Raw genomic sequence first — 15,791 nt, 5'->3', positions numbered from 1 at the left:
TGGATATTTCCTTTGCTGTTCAGCCTGGAGAAAAGAAACTTATTTATTCTCATTCACCTTTCCTGACCCCCTGCAGCTGCTTATCAGATCAGGCTGTGACACAAAGTTTGACTAACAGAGTAGGTAAGAGAATGTGTTACTATTTGTTTTTCTTTTTTAAATCTGCACAGGCCCAGCAAAGCACATACTTTGTGTATGCTTCATTAAAACAGTTTTTAATTATGATCATTGCCATGGATGCAAGACAACAATAAAAATGACCAGATAACTGGTGATTAATGATCCTGCTGGAGAGCAATCATTTGTCTGTTGGTAGCTTTAAAATGCAGATAAACTATATTTTATGTGGATAGCTCAGTGTGTTACTGTCTTTGTTACAGAGATTCTTGTGTTACTTGCAGTTCAGAAGCTATACTCCTAACATAGGACAGTGACCTATAAACTGTCATCAAAGAGCTGCAAACAAACAGGAATGGTATAGTTATAACTTCACTTTGTTTTGTGTTGCTATTTAGTTAGAACTTCCCCAATCTTTCATTATTTTAATTTTGCTAAAAAGAGTTTGGTAGATCTACATTTTTATTAGTAAAGCCAACCCACAACCACTGGGGTATGCTTTAAATTCTGAGTTTGTGCTTCCCCTGCCCAAACCCTCTTAAAATATACTGCCCACCAGTATGGATGACATGTGATTCCTACGCCTTTTAATCCTCATTGGCTTATGTGACATTCCCTATAGACTGATTTACATACTTGTACGATTCATTGTCTCTGTATAATGTGTGCGTGATGTAAAGTACTGTGACACCCTACACCAGAGGTCTTCAAACTTTTGATGCCGAGACCCCCTTGTAAAACCTTTTTAGGGGTAAGGACCCCCTTCCGACAGAAGTTTCTAGAAACTGGTACTCCTCATCATCTTTTGACAACCATAAATGCGCCTGTTAGACCTCATCACATCCATCCATCATTCATCCACCCACACTTTCACTAATCCATCCATCCTTACATCCATCCATCCATCCATCCTTCATCCATCCACCCTTTCATCTTTCCATCCATACATCCATCCTTTACCCATCCACCCTTCCATCCATCATTCATCCACCCACCTTTTCACACATCCATCCATGCATCATTCATCCATGCAACCTTTTAGCCATCCATACATCCATCCACACTTTCATCCTCCCATCCATGCATCCATCCTTCATCCATCCACCCTTTCATCCATACATCCATCCACCCACCCTTTCATCCATCCATCCACCCATCATTCCTCCCCCACCTTTTCACACATCCATCCATGCAACCTTTTATCTATCCATACATCCATCCTTCATCCATCCTTCCTTTCTTTCATCCTTCCATCCATCCATCCTTTATCTGTCCACCCTTTCATCCATCCATCCACCCATCATTCATCCCCCCACCTTTTTACACATCCATCATTCATCCATGCAACCTTTTATCCATCCATACATCCACCCTGCCATCCATCCATCCTTCATCATTCCACCCTTTCATCCTTCCATCCATCCACCCTTTCATCCATCCATTCATCCTTCATCTGTCCACCCTTTCAGCCTTACATCCATACATCTATCCTCCCATCGACCCTTTCATTTTTCCATCCATACATCCATCCTCCATCCATCCACCCTTTCATCCATCAATTCACCCATCATTCATCCACCCATATTTTCACACATCCATCCATCCATCATTCATCCACGCAACGTTTTAGCCATCCATACATCCATCCACCCTTTCATCCTTACATCCATCCACCCTTTCATCCATACATCCATCCACCCACCCTTTCATCCATCCACCCATCATTCATCCCCCCACCTTTTCACACATCATCCATCCATCATTTGTCCATGCAACCTTTTATCCATCCATCCACCCTTCCATCCATCCTTCCATCCATCCTTCATCAGTCCACCCTTTCATCCTTCCATCCATCCACCCGTTCATCCAGTCATCCACCCTTTCATCCATCCATTCATCCGTCCATCCTTACATCCATACATCTATCCTCCCATCCACCCTTTCATTTTTCCATCCATACATCCATCCTTCATCCATCCACCCTTTCATCCATCCATTCACCCATCATTCATCCACCCATCTTTTCACACATCCATCCATCATTCATCCATGCAACGTTTTATCCATCCATTAATCCTTCATCCATCTACCCTTTCATCCTTCCTTCCATCCACCCTTTCATACATACATCCATCCTTTCATCCATCCATCCACCCTTTCATCCATCCATCCATCCACCCTTTCATCCATCCACCCTTTCATCCATCCACCCATCATTCATCCACCCACCTTTTCTGTGCCTCTCTCATGGGGGGGGGGGGGGGGTTTATCTCTCTGCGTCTTCTTCCTTATTTCCCGATCATGGGAGGGACTCTCTGTGCCTCCCTGCTGGGGGTGGAGGACGTGTCACGGGACCCACTGCTCCAGGCGCGCAACATCCATTGACCTCAAAGGGCTACACTACAGCCTGCTCCCCCAGCCCCCCTCCGCCCCCCCCCCACTTTCCCTCCTCCCCCAGCTCGAAACGCTTCAGGGACACACACACACACAGCCACACCGAGTACTTGACAGGTCTTTAAAAGACCTTTTACTTGTTAATGAGGCTTTGATGTTTTTCACACCTCGGTGTGAATTAGGCCTCCACTGTGAGCACCCTCGATCAGCCCAAGCCAGGAACTGCACTCTGACAGAACCTGCGACCCCCTTCCAAGGACTCCACGACCCCCCTGGGGGTCGCGCCCCACAGATTGAAGACCTCTGCCCTACACTGATATGAGTTGCGCTATACACCTCAAATCAAATGCATATGAGAGAAGGGCTACGGAGAGATGAAGGGAACTGTTGGAGGGTGGTAGCAATGTTATCTGCAGAGAAAGAGGTAAAATGTGGGCCGCCAAAAAAGACTTTCGCACTAGCGCTAAAGCCGGCCCTGTCAAGGCCTTTCTGTTTTTATTTATTTAGCAGTCAGGTAATTAGGGCAACTGTGGAACATATTTTAAAGTGCATGTTAATTATATTTACTGCTATATTCAATGTTTTAAGTTTGAAGTTGATATTAAGAATGTTTTTTACGGGAATAATTAAGGTGAAGCTGGATGGTGGCTGATACAGGGCTGGGGCCCAAGGTCAGCTGTAAGATAAGGTACAGAGGAGAGGGGTGGTAGAAAAGCGGGTAATCGGACCTGGAAATATTTGTATTGAAGCCTGGCCTGTTGGAATTTGAGGGTTTGCACTTAGGTCCAGACATTGCTCTTACTTTCAAATAACTCTCCACATGCTCTGTATAAATACAGAATTGATATGTTGTATCCTGGCTAATGTTTGCAAGTAGATATGATGTAGTATTGGACTTGTAGGCTACCACAAGAAGCAGCAAATGTGGCCCGCAGTGGCCCAACCAAATGCACCCTTGTCCCACCCAAATAAAAATTCCTGGAGCCGGGCCTGGTTCATTGCAAGGGCTTAAGAATAGCGTTCATGCGGCTGTTTAAAAAGTCCACAAAAAACGTAAAGAGCAGCATGGTCTTGTGAAGCAGTTAAAACGTGAAGACTTAATCGTTGAAAACTGCTTGATACCAGATCTGAAGCTTACCAATAGGTTACGTTCATTCTTGCATGTAACCAGTTCAAGATGCGGCTCCAGACCCAAAAAGTTGATAGTAGCCATTATGCTCACAGACTTTTTTCTGTATGCCCTTCTCTTCTCGATTCTTAGCTCTGAATTCAAGGAAGGTTGTATTTACACTCATTTTATACCTATTACTACGAATCGGTCTTGGAGTGTCAAACAATTCTGGTGGACCAGTCTTTTGATCACAGGTAAGTTCATCCTGATACAGTTCACAATGATTTCCTGTGGCAGTTTGACATTCTCACTCAAGAGTGTGCAGTCACACATTTTGTCTCAGTTAGTGACTGGTAGCCGAACTGCACTTCTGGGCATGTGCGCAGCACCTCCTTTCGTCCACAGGATGCCAAAACTTTCATCCACAGGGATTCCTAGACTCTGGTAATCACTTTGATCAAACAAATGGTGGACATTATTCTCTTGTGAATAAAAGAGTGTGTGTTTTCGCTCTGTCCCTACCTATGACCGGAGGCTGTCCAAATCTGCGGGAAAATGTGTAGGTTTTTGTGGGCAAAGGACGGGTAATCTGTGGAATCGCAGGCCTGCCAAGTATCATGCAACGGACGTGACTTTAACGCATTTCAGTGTGGTGATCTGCATCACCGCACTGAAATGCTATGTCACGCATTTTAATGGCACTGTCTCTCTGCTGTACCAGGCGCTCTGAAGTAAGTAACTGGCTACGCCAAACTGCTAGCGCACGATGCGCTGACCTAAGACACCCAGTACAGTTAATAATGATCTTATGCATTCACTGCTGCTGCTACAATGTATGGTGAAATGTTATGCTCAAATTCATGCCCGCGACGCGGGCGAGGCTGAGTCCCTCACTACAGCCCTGACGTCACCCGGCCGAGTGGCAGTCCTGTGCCCATTCAGACACCGTAACCTGTGGTGGGTGGGGCCTGCCCTTTCAGCAGTGGTTGGCTACTGGCGCCGCCGGGGAGGGGAAGGGATGTAACCTCACGTCCTGGTTGTGAAGGGAAGTGTTGGATTGGTAGGACATAAGCGTGGGGTCTCCACTGCAGATTGGATTGCCGCGTGCTGGGGGCAGACTTAGTTACTGTCCTGTCCGCGTCCCGGGGCATGAATTAACTAACTCACTGTGCGGTGCTGCGCATATTGTACCGGTGTTGGACGCGGGCCGCATCACTCAGCTGCATGGCATCACCTGTCTGTAGGCACGGAGGCGTGGCTCGTGCAGGTATATGAATCAGTGCGTGAACTCTTATCTCCTCTCTCACGGCTGTGAGCGTTTCTAATTTCTCCAGTTTCATGAAGGGCAGTCTCTGTCCTTCCTTGGGTTTATTTTCAATTTATCGAGCTTCAGGTGACTTTTGAGGAAATAAAGGTAAATACGGATATAAATACAAATTTGAGTATTGTGATGCAGTATCTCTGACTGAAACACTATACTGTCATGGATGTATATTCACCAGAATGCCATGAGAACGCCAATCACACCCGATGACACCACAAGGTTGACCCCTTGTGTCACCTTTCGCCTGCAATGGCTCTTTGGTTGGGGGCTCTGTCTCACTCTGCCCTGGGGCTCATTCTGTGGCCCGGCCAGTGGCTGGTGACATTTGAAAGTGGTGGGGCGTAAAATGAAAGTGGTACTGCACCGTAGCTAGCGAGCGAGCCCGAACCCCTTAAGGAGGGTTCGGGGGGAATTCCCCCCCGAGAAAATTTTGAAAAAAGAGTGGACAAATGGTGCATTTTCATGCAAATTTGTGAAAGCAGGAAGGTTAATAAAGCAATTGTGAAAGTGCAGTTATTACATTAATAAAGTGGTGTCATATAACATAGGTAGCTGCTTATTCTTCTTCATCATAACCACAGAGCTTCATAACAGACTTTGAAACACAATGCATTGCTGAGTACCTCACAGATGTATTTTAATAACAAACAAATAAACAGGACGCCAACTAGCAGCATTTAAATAGTGTTCACTTTTTGTAATGAAAATCCGCACGTCTGTTTTTCATGGAAGCAAACTTCTCAATGACTTGACCATTGAAGTCTGGTATTCTTTTAACTAACTCACTCTCGATGGAAAGCATTGCTAAGGCATTCAGCCTGTCCTGTATCATGGTGTTTCTTAGGAATGTTTTAATTCTGTTCAAAGCGGAAAATGAACGTTCCGACTCTGCTGTTGTCATCGGTGTGGTGATGAGTATTTTTAATAAAGTCACTGTTTCTGTTAGTGTGTTTTGCATGTTAAGGTTCAGAATTAAAGCAAGCAAATTAATTGCATTAGTGGCCTGCCGGTATACATGCATTCCATACAGTACAGTTAGTTCTGTTCTCAGATCCTCTTTGTTGAGCATAGGGTAAGCATCAACAGCGGTATTCAGTGCTTGCTCAGGGAAGGAAATATCATGTTTAGCAAACAGATCACTTTTTAGTAATGTGGCACTCACCAAATGCTTTTTAAAAGAAAAGCGTTCCTTTGCCTGCATAATTATAGTGTCACATATCTCTTTGGAAATTCGGACTAGACTGCTGATGTCTTTTCTGCGGTTAGAGAAAGTAGAATCATTTGGCAGTGTGCTGTCTAAATTGTCAACGTCTTCTCTGATTTCCGTTATGCTTGTGACAAAGCTGTTGATAGATGTTTCCACATGGATAGTATCTATTTCACGTTTTTGCAACGTTTCATACAGTGCTTCAACTTTTAGCATTATTTGAAAAAACAAAAACAGCAAAAACTGAAACTCCCTGTCTTGCAGTGTTCTAGCAAAGCCACGGGCCTCATTCCGGCTTTTGTAGTCAAAGTCTTGATTTGCTTCTATGGTGTCAAAACATTTCTCAAGATCAACCCTATATTGGTATATTAGGCGGATTGTACGGATGTGAAAATTCCAACGAGTTGGGCCTCCCTTTGGAATCCTTCTGTTAACAATGGTATGAAGTAACTCCGTTCTTTTGGGGGAGCGTGAGAAAAATGCTGCCATTCCTCCTACATCCAGGAAGAATATCTTTGCCTCAGAGATCTTTCCTACTGATTGTTGCATAATCAGATTTAGTTGGTGGGCATAACAGTGCACGTAATGGGCATTAGGGTAGACATCTTTAATTTTTTTTTGTACTCCACCGGAGGTTCCACTCATTACTGCAGCACCATCGTAGCTTTGTGCAATCAGTTTTTGTTTTTGATGCTGCTCTGGAAAAATGAAGTTTAGTTCCTGTAGAATAACTGAAGAAATGCTTTCTGCACAAGCGTCTTTTAAATGGGTGAATCCATAGAAGCGTTCCACAACTTTGTTGTCACTGTCTAGGTACCGAAAGACCAATACTGACTGTGTATTTGTGGCCACATCAGTGGTGTCATCAGCCTGAATAGCCACAAAGTCTGTGTTTTTCAGCTGTTGTACGATAGTGCTTTTTACAATCTCTAGCATGCACTCAAGCAGTTCATTTTGTATGATTTTCGAGGTGCCCTTGAAGACTGTAGCAGTTGATAGATGTGCTTCGAATACATGGTCTATGCTTGCTATTAAGTCCACAAGCCCTAAGAATATACCAGGATTTGCAGAGCCTTCCGATTCATCATGCCCTCGTAAAGCCAGTTCAAAATCACCACAGAAACGAATGCAGTCAATGATTTTTGACAGCACGTGTCTATTCCTATCAACTGCTTCATTGTGCTTCCGTATATTTGTTTGGTAGGCCTCGCTTAAGTGGGCTTCAATCGGTTTATCTCCCAACATTCCCAGTCTTGTCAGATTTTCCATATGTGTTTTCGTGTGTGCATGCCTCTTTACTTTATCTGACAAATGTTTTAAGTCTTTCACTCCTTTTTTGGTCCAAGGAGTTTCACCACCAAACAGCAGGCAGGGGAAGCAGAACAGAGTATTTGTTGAAGGACATCCTGTAAGCCAATCAACTTTTTTGTACCAGGTGTTTGTGAAAGAACGTGTGTAAGGCTTCCCTCTGTCTAGGGAACGTTGTTGTAGGTTTAGGTCTGGCCGGTGAGGTCCTAATTGTTTTACAATTAGTTTGTCTTCACGTTTCAGTCCAAGGAACGGCTTTGCAAATAGATGCTCTACTGTATTCATGGTGTTACCAATGTTAGTGTTACCTGTCAATAATCAAAGTACAACGTATGAGGTTTGGTGCATGTATTTAGACGCCACCCACCATGTACACAACTTACATAGCCCTTGACTACTAGAATGTAAAATATAGCAGCAGTTTCCTTACCTTAAACACTGGGGTTGTTGGCTGTGTTGTAGCAGAAAAGGAGGTTGGCGTCTCTTCTTCTTTGCTTGATTTGCCCAAAAATTAGTTCGGCAGCCTGAGGCTTTACCAAATGCTGAAAAGCAAATACAACAAAATGTAGTTGTGTCAACCAAACACACAGACTTTTAACAAAAGCATTCAAACTGTAAAATATGGGCAGGCATGTACAGTGGTGTAACGCAAAATGAGCCCCCTCCCTTGCAGAATGTGCTGAAGCACCCCTTAGTGATCACATCACGATGCATTTCTTTGATCATAAGTGCCTCTTATTACAGAAAAAGTTGGAGACCCTTGGCTTAAGTGATCCACAAAGACTTGACCCTGTACACTGCACATTACATTTGGGTTATACATCAGGTTTCACCTTCTTAGAACAATACACTTGAATTTTACTAAGTGGGCTAATGCAATTCCTTCCATTGACCAGTACAGTCTAGGGGGCACACTTTTGGTTCCTATGTGTAGTCTATATGCAGACGACGATCATCTGAATTATTAAGGGACTCAGATCACACTCCTGGAAAGTGGTTAAGCCTGCCTTAGCATTGTTTTTATAGGCCATGTGGACTTTTAGAAGGTTCACGTGGGCAAGCTGGCATAAGCTCTGTAGTCTGGAGATGAACATGTCACAGTCATAGACATGCCATTAGGAAAACGGACACTGGAACCAGGAGGACAAACGCAAAATGAGCCCCCCCTGTAGCACGTAGTTAGCGGTTGATCTATAAACTATAGAGGTAAAATCTTCTCCAGTGAAAATTAATCTACCTTTGAAACAATACATGCACTATGGAAAATATGCAAGAAATACAAATTCAAAAGAAGACTGAACACTGGTATTTGACGCCACCCACCATGTACACAACTTACATAGCCCTTGACTACTAGAATGTAAAATATAGCAGCAGTTTCCTTACCTTAAACACTGGGGTTGTTGGCTGTGTTGTAGCGGAAAAGGAGGTTGGCGTCTCTTCTTCTTTGCTTGATTTGCCCAAAAATTAGTTCGGCAGCCTGAGGCTTTACCAAATGCTGAAAAGCAAATACAACAAAATGTAGTTGTGTCAACCAAACACACAGACTTTTAACAAAAGCATTCAAACTGTAAAATATGGGCAGGCATGTACAGTGGTGTAACGCAAAATGAGCCCCCCCTGTAGCACGTAGTTAGCGGTTGATCTATAAATTATAGAGGTATAATCTTCTCCAGTGAAAATTAATCTTCCTTTGAAACAATACATGCACTATGGAAAATATGCAACAAATACAAATTCAAAGGAAGACTCAAAACTGGTATGTTGTTGTTTTTGTCATTGCATCCAGATATAGGATACAACAAGTAACATCATACTTACTCTTATGATATTACTCTTTTTGAATGCGATCATTAAAATTATTATCGTCTAACTTTTAAGTCTACATTGCCAGTGACTATCCACAAGATACGGTACAAAAGGGGGTGATGATGGACGGAAGGCATGGCTTGATTCCGGTCCAGGAAAGACATGGCTTGGCAGTTCGGGCTGGACTGTTTCCATTAGGCACAGGGTCAGACTGATTTGCATATGGCCATGTCTGAACTGGGGTGGCAGAGTGGGCTAAAGAACGATGATGGATTAAACCCAAATACGATGACTGGGTGTGAGTGTTTGATTTGTTCAGATGCTCCGTCCAACACCACCCCCTTTTGTACCGCTTTGTTCGCCATAAGTTGGTTAGAGCGGCAGACCCTGATGCAGAGGTCTGGCCCGGGACCAGGGTTCAATTCCCCGCCTCGGCGGGTCTTGGGCTCAAAAAATTCCACGGCATTAAGTGACTAAAGGGTAGTGTTCCGAGTAAGTTCGGGCGCCGAAGTTTCCGAGCCTAGAAGCGTCAGGTGTGAGAGGGCGGAGCGTGCTTCCACGAGACGGCGTGTCAAAGAGGGGGGTGAGGAAAGGTTGGAAGAGGAGTGTCTTGAAAGAGAAGAACAGGAAATGGTACGGTCCGAAGGAATGGAGCGATATGGAGAGTCCGAAAAAAAGCAAGGTGGTAAAGGAGAACAGAAGGAGGAAAGTTGGGATAACTCTCCCTCGAGAGCTTAATGCATCTGCCCGGGTGGCGAGGGGAGACCAGAGTTAGGGTTGAGGGTAACTCTAAGTGCGTGCTACTGATAGAGCCAGAATGCAATGGCTAATCCCCACTAAAAAATCTTTAACATGAATTTTAAAAATGACCAGAACAGAATTTAACAAAGGTCCCTGAGGCTAGGTATTCCCTTTCACTTGTGCAAGATCACACAATGACATCCCTTCCATCTCCGCATCCGGAAGGCCATACTTCACCTGTCACCGCGAACGCGGCTGAATGAATAAAAAAACAATTGCTTTTCACCCATTGTGTGTCCACTGTTGAACTAAAAACCCTTGGGTAAGTCTTGTTTGGTGTAAAAAGAGGACATTGCTTGCGGGGATCGGTGCCCTTTGAACTCGGCTGGTGTCAGGTGAGCGGCGGTGGGGAGCCCCGGTGGACAATACTGTGCCTGTTCTGACCCGGGACCGGGCGGCTTCAAAATACAATAGCGCCAAACCAGCCCCACCCACTCTACCACAATAAAATGGTGGGAACATAGCCCCGCCCCTTTCCCCAAAACTCAAGGCTGGTAAACCAAATCATGAAACGCTTTCAAACCGGCCTCTCCATTGCACCGCAACCCAATGGTGACAATTAAATCCGGTTCACTTTACCGCAGTAAAAACCAGCCACGCCCATCTCTACAGATCAGTCATTTTAGCAGATGGTGGCCTTGCTGTATATTTCGTGTCATGAAAAAAACAGCCAAAATACGTTGAACAAGCCCCCCCTTCTAAGCACCCCCCTGCCTCCTCTGAATCCCCACGCCTTGCGGGGGTAGCTTGGTGGGGGCAGGCATGGTGCAGGCTTGCATTTTAAGCGACCCCCAGAAAGGCTTAATACCACAGTCTTCTTCAGCCTCACGCGAGGGTCGTGGTAAGCCTAACAGCACACACTCTGCTTGTGCATCTATTTACAGCCCCGGGTTTCAAGCAAACCCCTCCCAGCCCCGACTTTCACATGCAGTTACCACCTGAAAGAAATCGCATACGAGGGGTAAACACGGTATTTGTAAGATCATTGCCCAGTGCACAGCGCAAAACTTCGAATCAGGATCTAAAATGGGCCTGAAAACTATTTCCCCAGGAGGTTTTTACGTCCGACCTCAACTTGACCCGGGCCTCGATTACGATTACCCTTGTTGATTCAGATATGTGCAGTAACTTCTGTAACGTCACGTACTAGAACGGAGTTTGTGGCCAAACTGATGAAATTTACCAGGAGAGACGTTCAGTAAATGTCTGAATGTCTTGTCAGGAGCGATACACACAGCGCCATCCTCTGGTTAAGAATCAGACCCTAGAAAGAAGCAAAACTCACTCTTCCCAGAGGAGCCGGCGGTCATTTATTTCCTAGCTCATTTTAATGGCCAATGACAGTTCTTCCAACAAAACCTAGTACTGCGGCCACCTCTGGGGCTCCAACCCACCGTATCATGCCAAGGCGGCCAAACACCGTCAACTTAAGTTTAACATTATTTTATTTTTCAGGTCCATACCTGCACAGTGCACACAGGTCCAGGATTAGAATCTGTGATCTGTCTCTGAACGCTCCACAGACTCGACGACGGCGACTACACTAGGTGAAGTGAGAGGCCTCAGACAGTCACCAGACGCACGAGTCGACCACGAGGACTCAGGACACCACAAGGAGGAAGAAGGGAAGGAGGGTCTGAGTGACACAACTGTCCTTGGGCCGGCCCGATTTGCCCAGCACCTAGAAATGCCCAATCACTGAATGGCTTAACACTAAGCCACTACAGTGATTGGGCATTGCTTGCCCCACCATGTGTTAGATGTCCCACCCCCGCGGTGAGACACTAGACCGTGAAGACGAGTAAGTCTGTACTGTACTGGGACACTAGAGTACAGTACACACAGTAGCCAATCCTGATGCTGCTCTCTTTAGAGGAGAACTGCTCTCTAAAGAGAGCAGCATCAGGATTCGACTGAGCACGAAAAAAACGCCGCTCATTTTTTAAGCACTGGGGAGCGTTGCAAACGCGAACCCCGTACTCTGCAGTGCTTGCTTTTCCCAAACCATTTACTTTACTAGCTGCTCAAAGGAAGTCGGGCAGACACCACATGCGCAGTGCGCACTGTGCCGGTGTTCTCCAGTCCAGCGCCACCCACTGTCAGACTCAAAAAGTACATGATGACGACGAGTGAAGCTTCAGCTTGACACCACGCACGGCCGCAGGCGCAGGGCAATAATTATCGGGTAATTTATTCGAGCGGCGCGTTAATTTATAAAACTTTTATTAACGCGCCGCTCGAATAAATTGCCCGATAATTATTAGTGGGGCAACGCCCCACCGCCCAAATGGTAAAACCGCCACTGGGCCCGGCGCACTATGCTTGAGAGGGTCCGTCTTTGCACTGTGCTCTTGCTGCTTAAGAGGGGTGAAGGCAGGCATTAGGGGATCATTCCATGACTCAGGGGAACATTGTGGTACTGCAGAGCCTGGGGTGGAGGGTGCTGATTGTTTAGAAATTAAATAATAGCTTTAAAAGCACTGGCTGCTGCAGAGTTAGACATCCTTGTTGCTCAAATGAGGTTAATTTCTGGTATTTGTCTATTTCCATTGACTCCATTCCATGATTTTGGTCGCAAGAAAGTGCCACTCTGTGTGTTACATATTTAGTCATTGCCTGGCTCTCTTAAATCCACTGAATCTATGAAAGTGTCACACATAATCAATCTGAAACATTAGCAGCTATACTCAAATGGGTGTACTTTCCGATATTTACATGATTCCCTCGTCTTCATTGCGCTTGCGAGACAGTGTCACTCATAGTCGTTTAAATGTCACTCATAATTGCACTGAAATTATGAAATCGTCACACATAGCAATCTGAAACCTTGGCAGCTATGGAATCGGCAGTGAGAAAAACATATTACCGTTTTTCGTATTAATATCATATGTACTAAGTACATCGAACTGCACTTACTATATATTTTTAACATTCCTGAATGTTTAGATAGCAAGCTAACTTAAACGTGTGCGGTCCCTGCCCCGTTCGTGTAAATTGATTGCTACCCTTTGTTAGTTCTGTTGTTAAGGTCTCCCTTACACGTTTCTCTGCCCTCCCCCTTCCTCCATTCATCTCTCAATGGCGTTTCTGTCATGATGTCCAGGAATCTTTACAATTATCTACCGCCATCGCTCCATTGCATGCTTGTACATTGAATAACACTCTCCTATTGGCTGCAAAATTAGACTGTCTTTACTTAAGACTTTTTCAGTGTGAATTATCCTGAAACATTTGCTTTTCATTAGTTACTCCCAGTATCCACTGGATGGCAATGGCGTTCCATGATATTCGTCAACGGCCATGTCAACAGTGCATTATTTTGAGCTACCACCCAAACATTTTGCAATTTGAGACATTTGTTGTCTGTCGTCGTGTTTTTCTAAAATCTTTTTGGGGCAAATAAGCGCAGGATACACAAGTGCATACAAAGTTACGTATCATGTAGCTTTACAAGATTCCTCAGTGTTCCCATTTGACACAATACAATACTCAATCCACCAATCCCTCACTCAATCAATTCCTTTATTCGATCATTAATGTACTATTTTAAAAGTAAATTAACCGGTATAAACATAAAAGTGTACTAATAAGAACTGCTGATTAACAGATAAAAATGACAATTGAAAAAGCAGTGACTTCCAGTAACGCACTGCAGACTTTAGAAAACATTTGATGTGATAAACTATTTCAGGGGTACTCAACATTCTTAAAAAATAAAGTGCCGGGTAATGTTTGTTTAAAAAAAAAAAGCACGATTTATAAGAACAGGAGGAATTCAAAAACGACATGTAAAAGGTTTATAAAATTTGCAAAAGAAGACAAAGTTCAATAAAGTGTGTGTGAAGAATTCATCCCATGGACAGAGAAGGGTTGTAGCAGACTCATGTTGGCCGAGGGGAAAGCTCGGATAGCTGTGTATGGTGCCAAGACGAAATCTGGGTAATAAGGCACTTTCCTATAAATGTCACCCAGACTAAATACGGCTGTATATTAGGAGTATAACCTAAACCCGCCTTGTTAGCTTTTTCACTCTGCTACCTCCTGTAAGGATGACTTGCATGTGTCAAATGTAACTTTCACCAAGACTTCCTCACCCATGGTAATCTGTTGAGCACTCTTGAATAGGTCGGGTCTACCAAGGGTATCAGCTGTACGCCTAATATACTTAATTAAGCCAAGGGATTTTATTTTCCATGTCACAGTTTAAGTAATTCTCGGTAATGGATTGATTTAGGGAGGCCTGGATTTTTGTCCAGACTGATATTCACCAAAGCATAGGAGTTGGTTAGATATCATCTTTTACCTAGCTTAAGCCTAATGCTTCTTGTGAGAAATATTGGGGACTGCACCAAGAGATGGGTGAATCAGTCTGCTGTATGAGCATTTTACTGTATTCCCAGATGGCTGCCCCATAAGTTAGAATTGATGGACAGATCGAGAGCATGAACAGATTGATTAAATCCTAAGGATCTGGTTGACAGACTATGCGACTATGAACTGAGTTAATCATAGGTGATTCCCTTTCCCTTAATGAAAATGGCCTTGCAATTCTTAGGGCCACATGCCATACATTAGGTTTTAGAGATATTAGTCGCAAGGTGTATATTGTGTGCAAAAATGACATTGATGTATTAGACAATGTACAATGATCAGTGGTTGGATATTACTGTCATACAAAAACCCAAGTTCCATTAGTATCTCACTACAACCTACTTTCCACTCAATACAATCACTTAGGAGAATTTAATGATAATACACAGGTGCACTTGGAAGAAAGTGCCACCTAAAGTTCCTCAAAGAAGACCTGTACATAAAATAAACCAATCCTGAGTACTCCACACAAATTAATTTCCATCTTTGTAGAAAAGTCTTCTTGGTATTATCACAAATAGTCCATCTTGAAATTGATTTAATTGGTTATTTCTTCATATGAATTCAAATTCCACTCCTTGATGTACACGATTTTTCACATCAATAGCCAACACATGTTTCGTCGCTGGACAATTATTTTCCAGCAGACTTCCCCAGGGCTAGAAAGAGTAACCTGTTTTAGAAAATAACATTAAAGTTAAAACCATTGCCATCACCCAAGGTACCACAGCTAGACGATATAAGTGTATTTGAACGAGGAACGTAAAACATTATATTTTAATGTAGTAAAGTATCCATGTGTTTAATAACAGTGCCAATTAACTATGCTCCTATGTGACAGTCCGGAGATAATTTCACCTGTGAATCATAATATGGGCCAGAATATGTAATCCAGATAGAGAATAAAGTACACTGAGTGCCCGATTATGGTCTTGGTGGATGGGGATACTCCTTTACAAACGTGACAAATATCCTGTCTGCCACATTACAAGCTCCATAGGCTATAATGGACTTGTAATAAGGGGGTAGACATAACATCCGTCACGCTGTGACAGAGTTATTACCCTGTCTGCCAAAATCATAATCAAGCCCCAAGTGTCACATCTATTCCAAACCGTAAAATCCAAGTTATTACTCTTGGAAAATCAGTATAACCAATTCATTTTGTTATCATAGACAAGTAAATGAACAATCTGAAAGAGACACGTTAGTGATAGATTCCTTACCTTAGAATATCCCCAGGCGTCAGACTGGATCTGGAAACCCTTGCGCAGCAGTACCCTTGCGCGTCGGTAGGCGTCGTCTGCGGCTCCGCGTCCGTCTGCGGCGTCGTGGGCGCCGTGGGCGCC

The 15,791-nt window shown here is 44.0% G+C and overlaps 2 protein-coding genes and 1 long non-coding RNA gene across 3 annotated transcripts in view; 1 reads left to right on the top strand and 2 right to left on the bottom strand.

Moving 5' to 3' along the window:
• The window catches only part of LOC147703688 (syntaxin-4-like), a 288,867-nt gene that overhangs the window by 212,553 nt on the left and 60,523 nt on the right, over window positions 1-15,791 (top strand). The gene's annotated exons all lie outside the window — the stretch shown is intronic.
• Window positions 5,635-7,923, bottom strand: LOC147703691 (zinc finger MYM-type protein 1-like). Its single transcript, XM_086929540.1, has 3 exons — window positions 7,892-7,923; window positions 6,537-7,769; window positions 5,635-6,359 (listed from the first exon to the last, which is right to left on the bottom strand). The coding sequence occupies exons 2-3, from the start codon at window positions 7,744-7,746 to the stop codon at window positions 5,635-5,637; spliced, it is 1,935 nt and encodes a 644-aa protein (XP_086785666.1). The 5' UTR covers window positions 7,747-7,769; window positions 7,892-7,923.
• LOC147703690 (uncharacterized) lies at window positions 7,938-11,672 on the bottom strand. Its single transcript, XR_015297310.1, has 3 exons — window positions 11,535-11,672; window positions 8,848-8,959; window positions 7,938-8,003 (listed from the first exon to the last, which is right to left on the bottom strand). It is a non-coding gene; the product is annotated as an uncharacterized LOC147703690 (long non-coding RNA).

Source organism: Lissotriton vulgaris, chromosome 7 (assembly GCF_964263255.1).
Source record: "Lissotriton vulgaris chromosome 7, aLisVul1.2, whole genome shotgun sequence".
Taxonomy (NCBI): Eukaryota; Metazoa; Chordata; class Amphibia; order Caudata; family Salamandridae; genus Lissotriton; species Lissotriton vulgaris.
The sequence above is the reverse complement of the archived record's forward strand: the minus strand, read 5'-3'. Positions and strand labels throughout refer to the sequence as shown.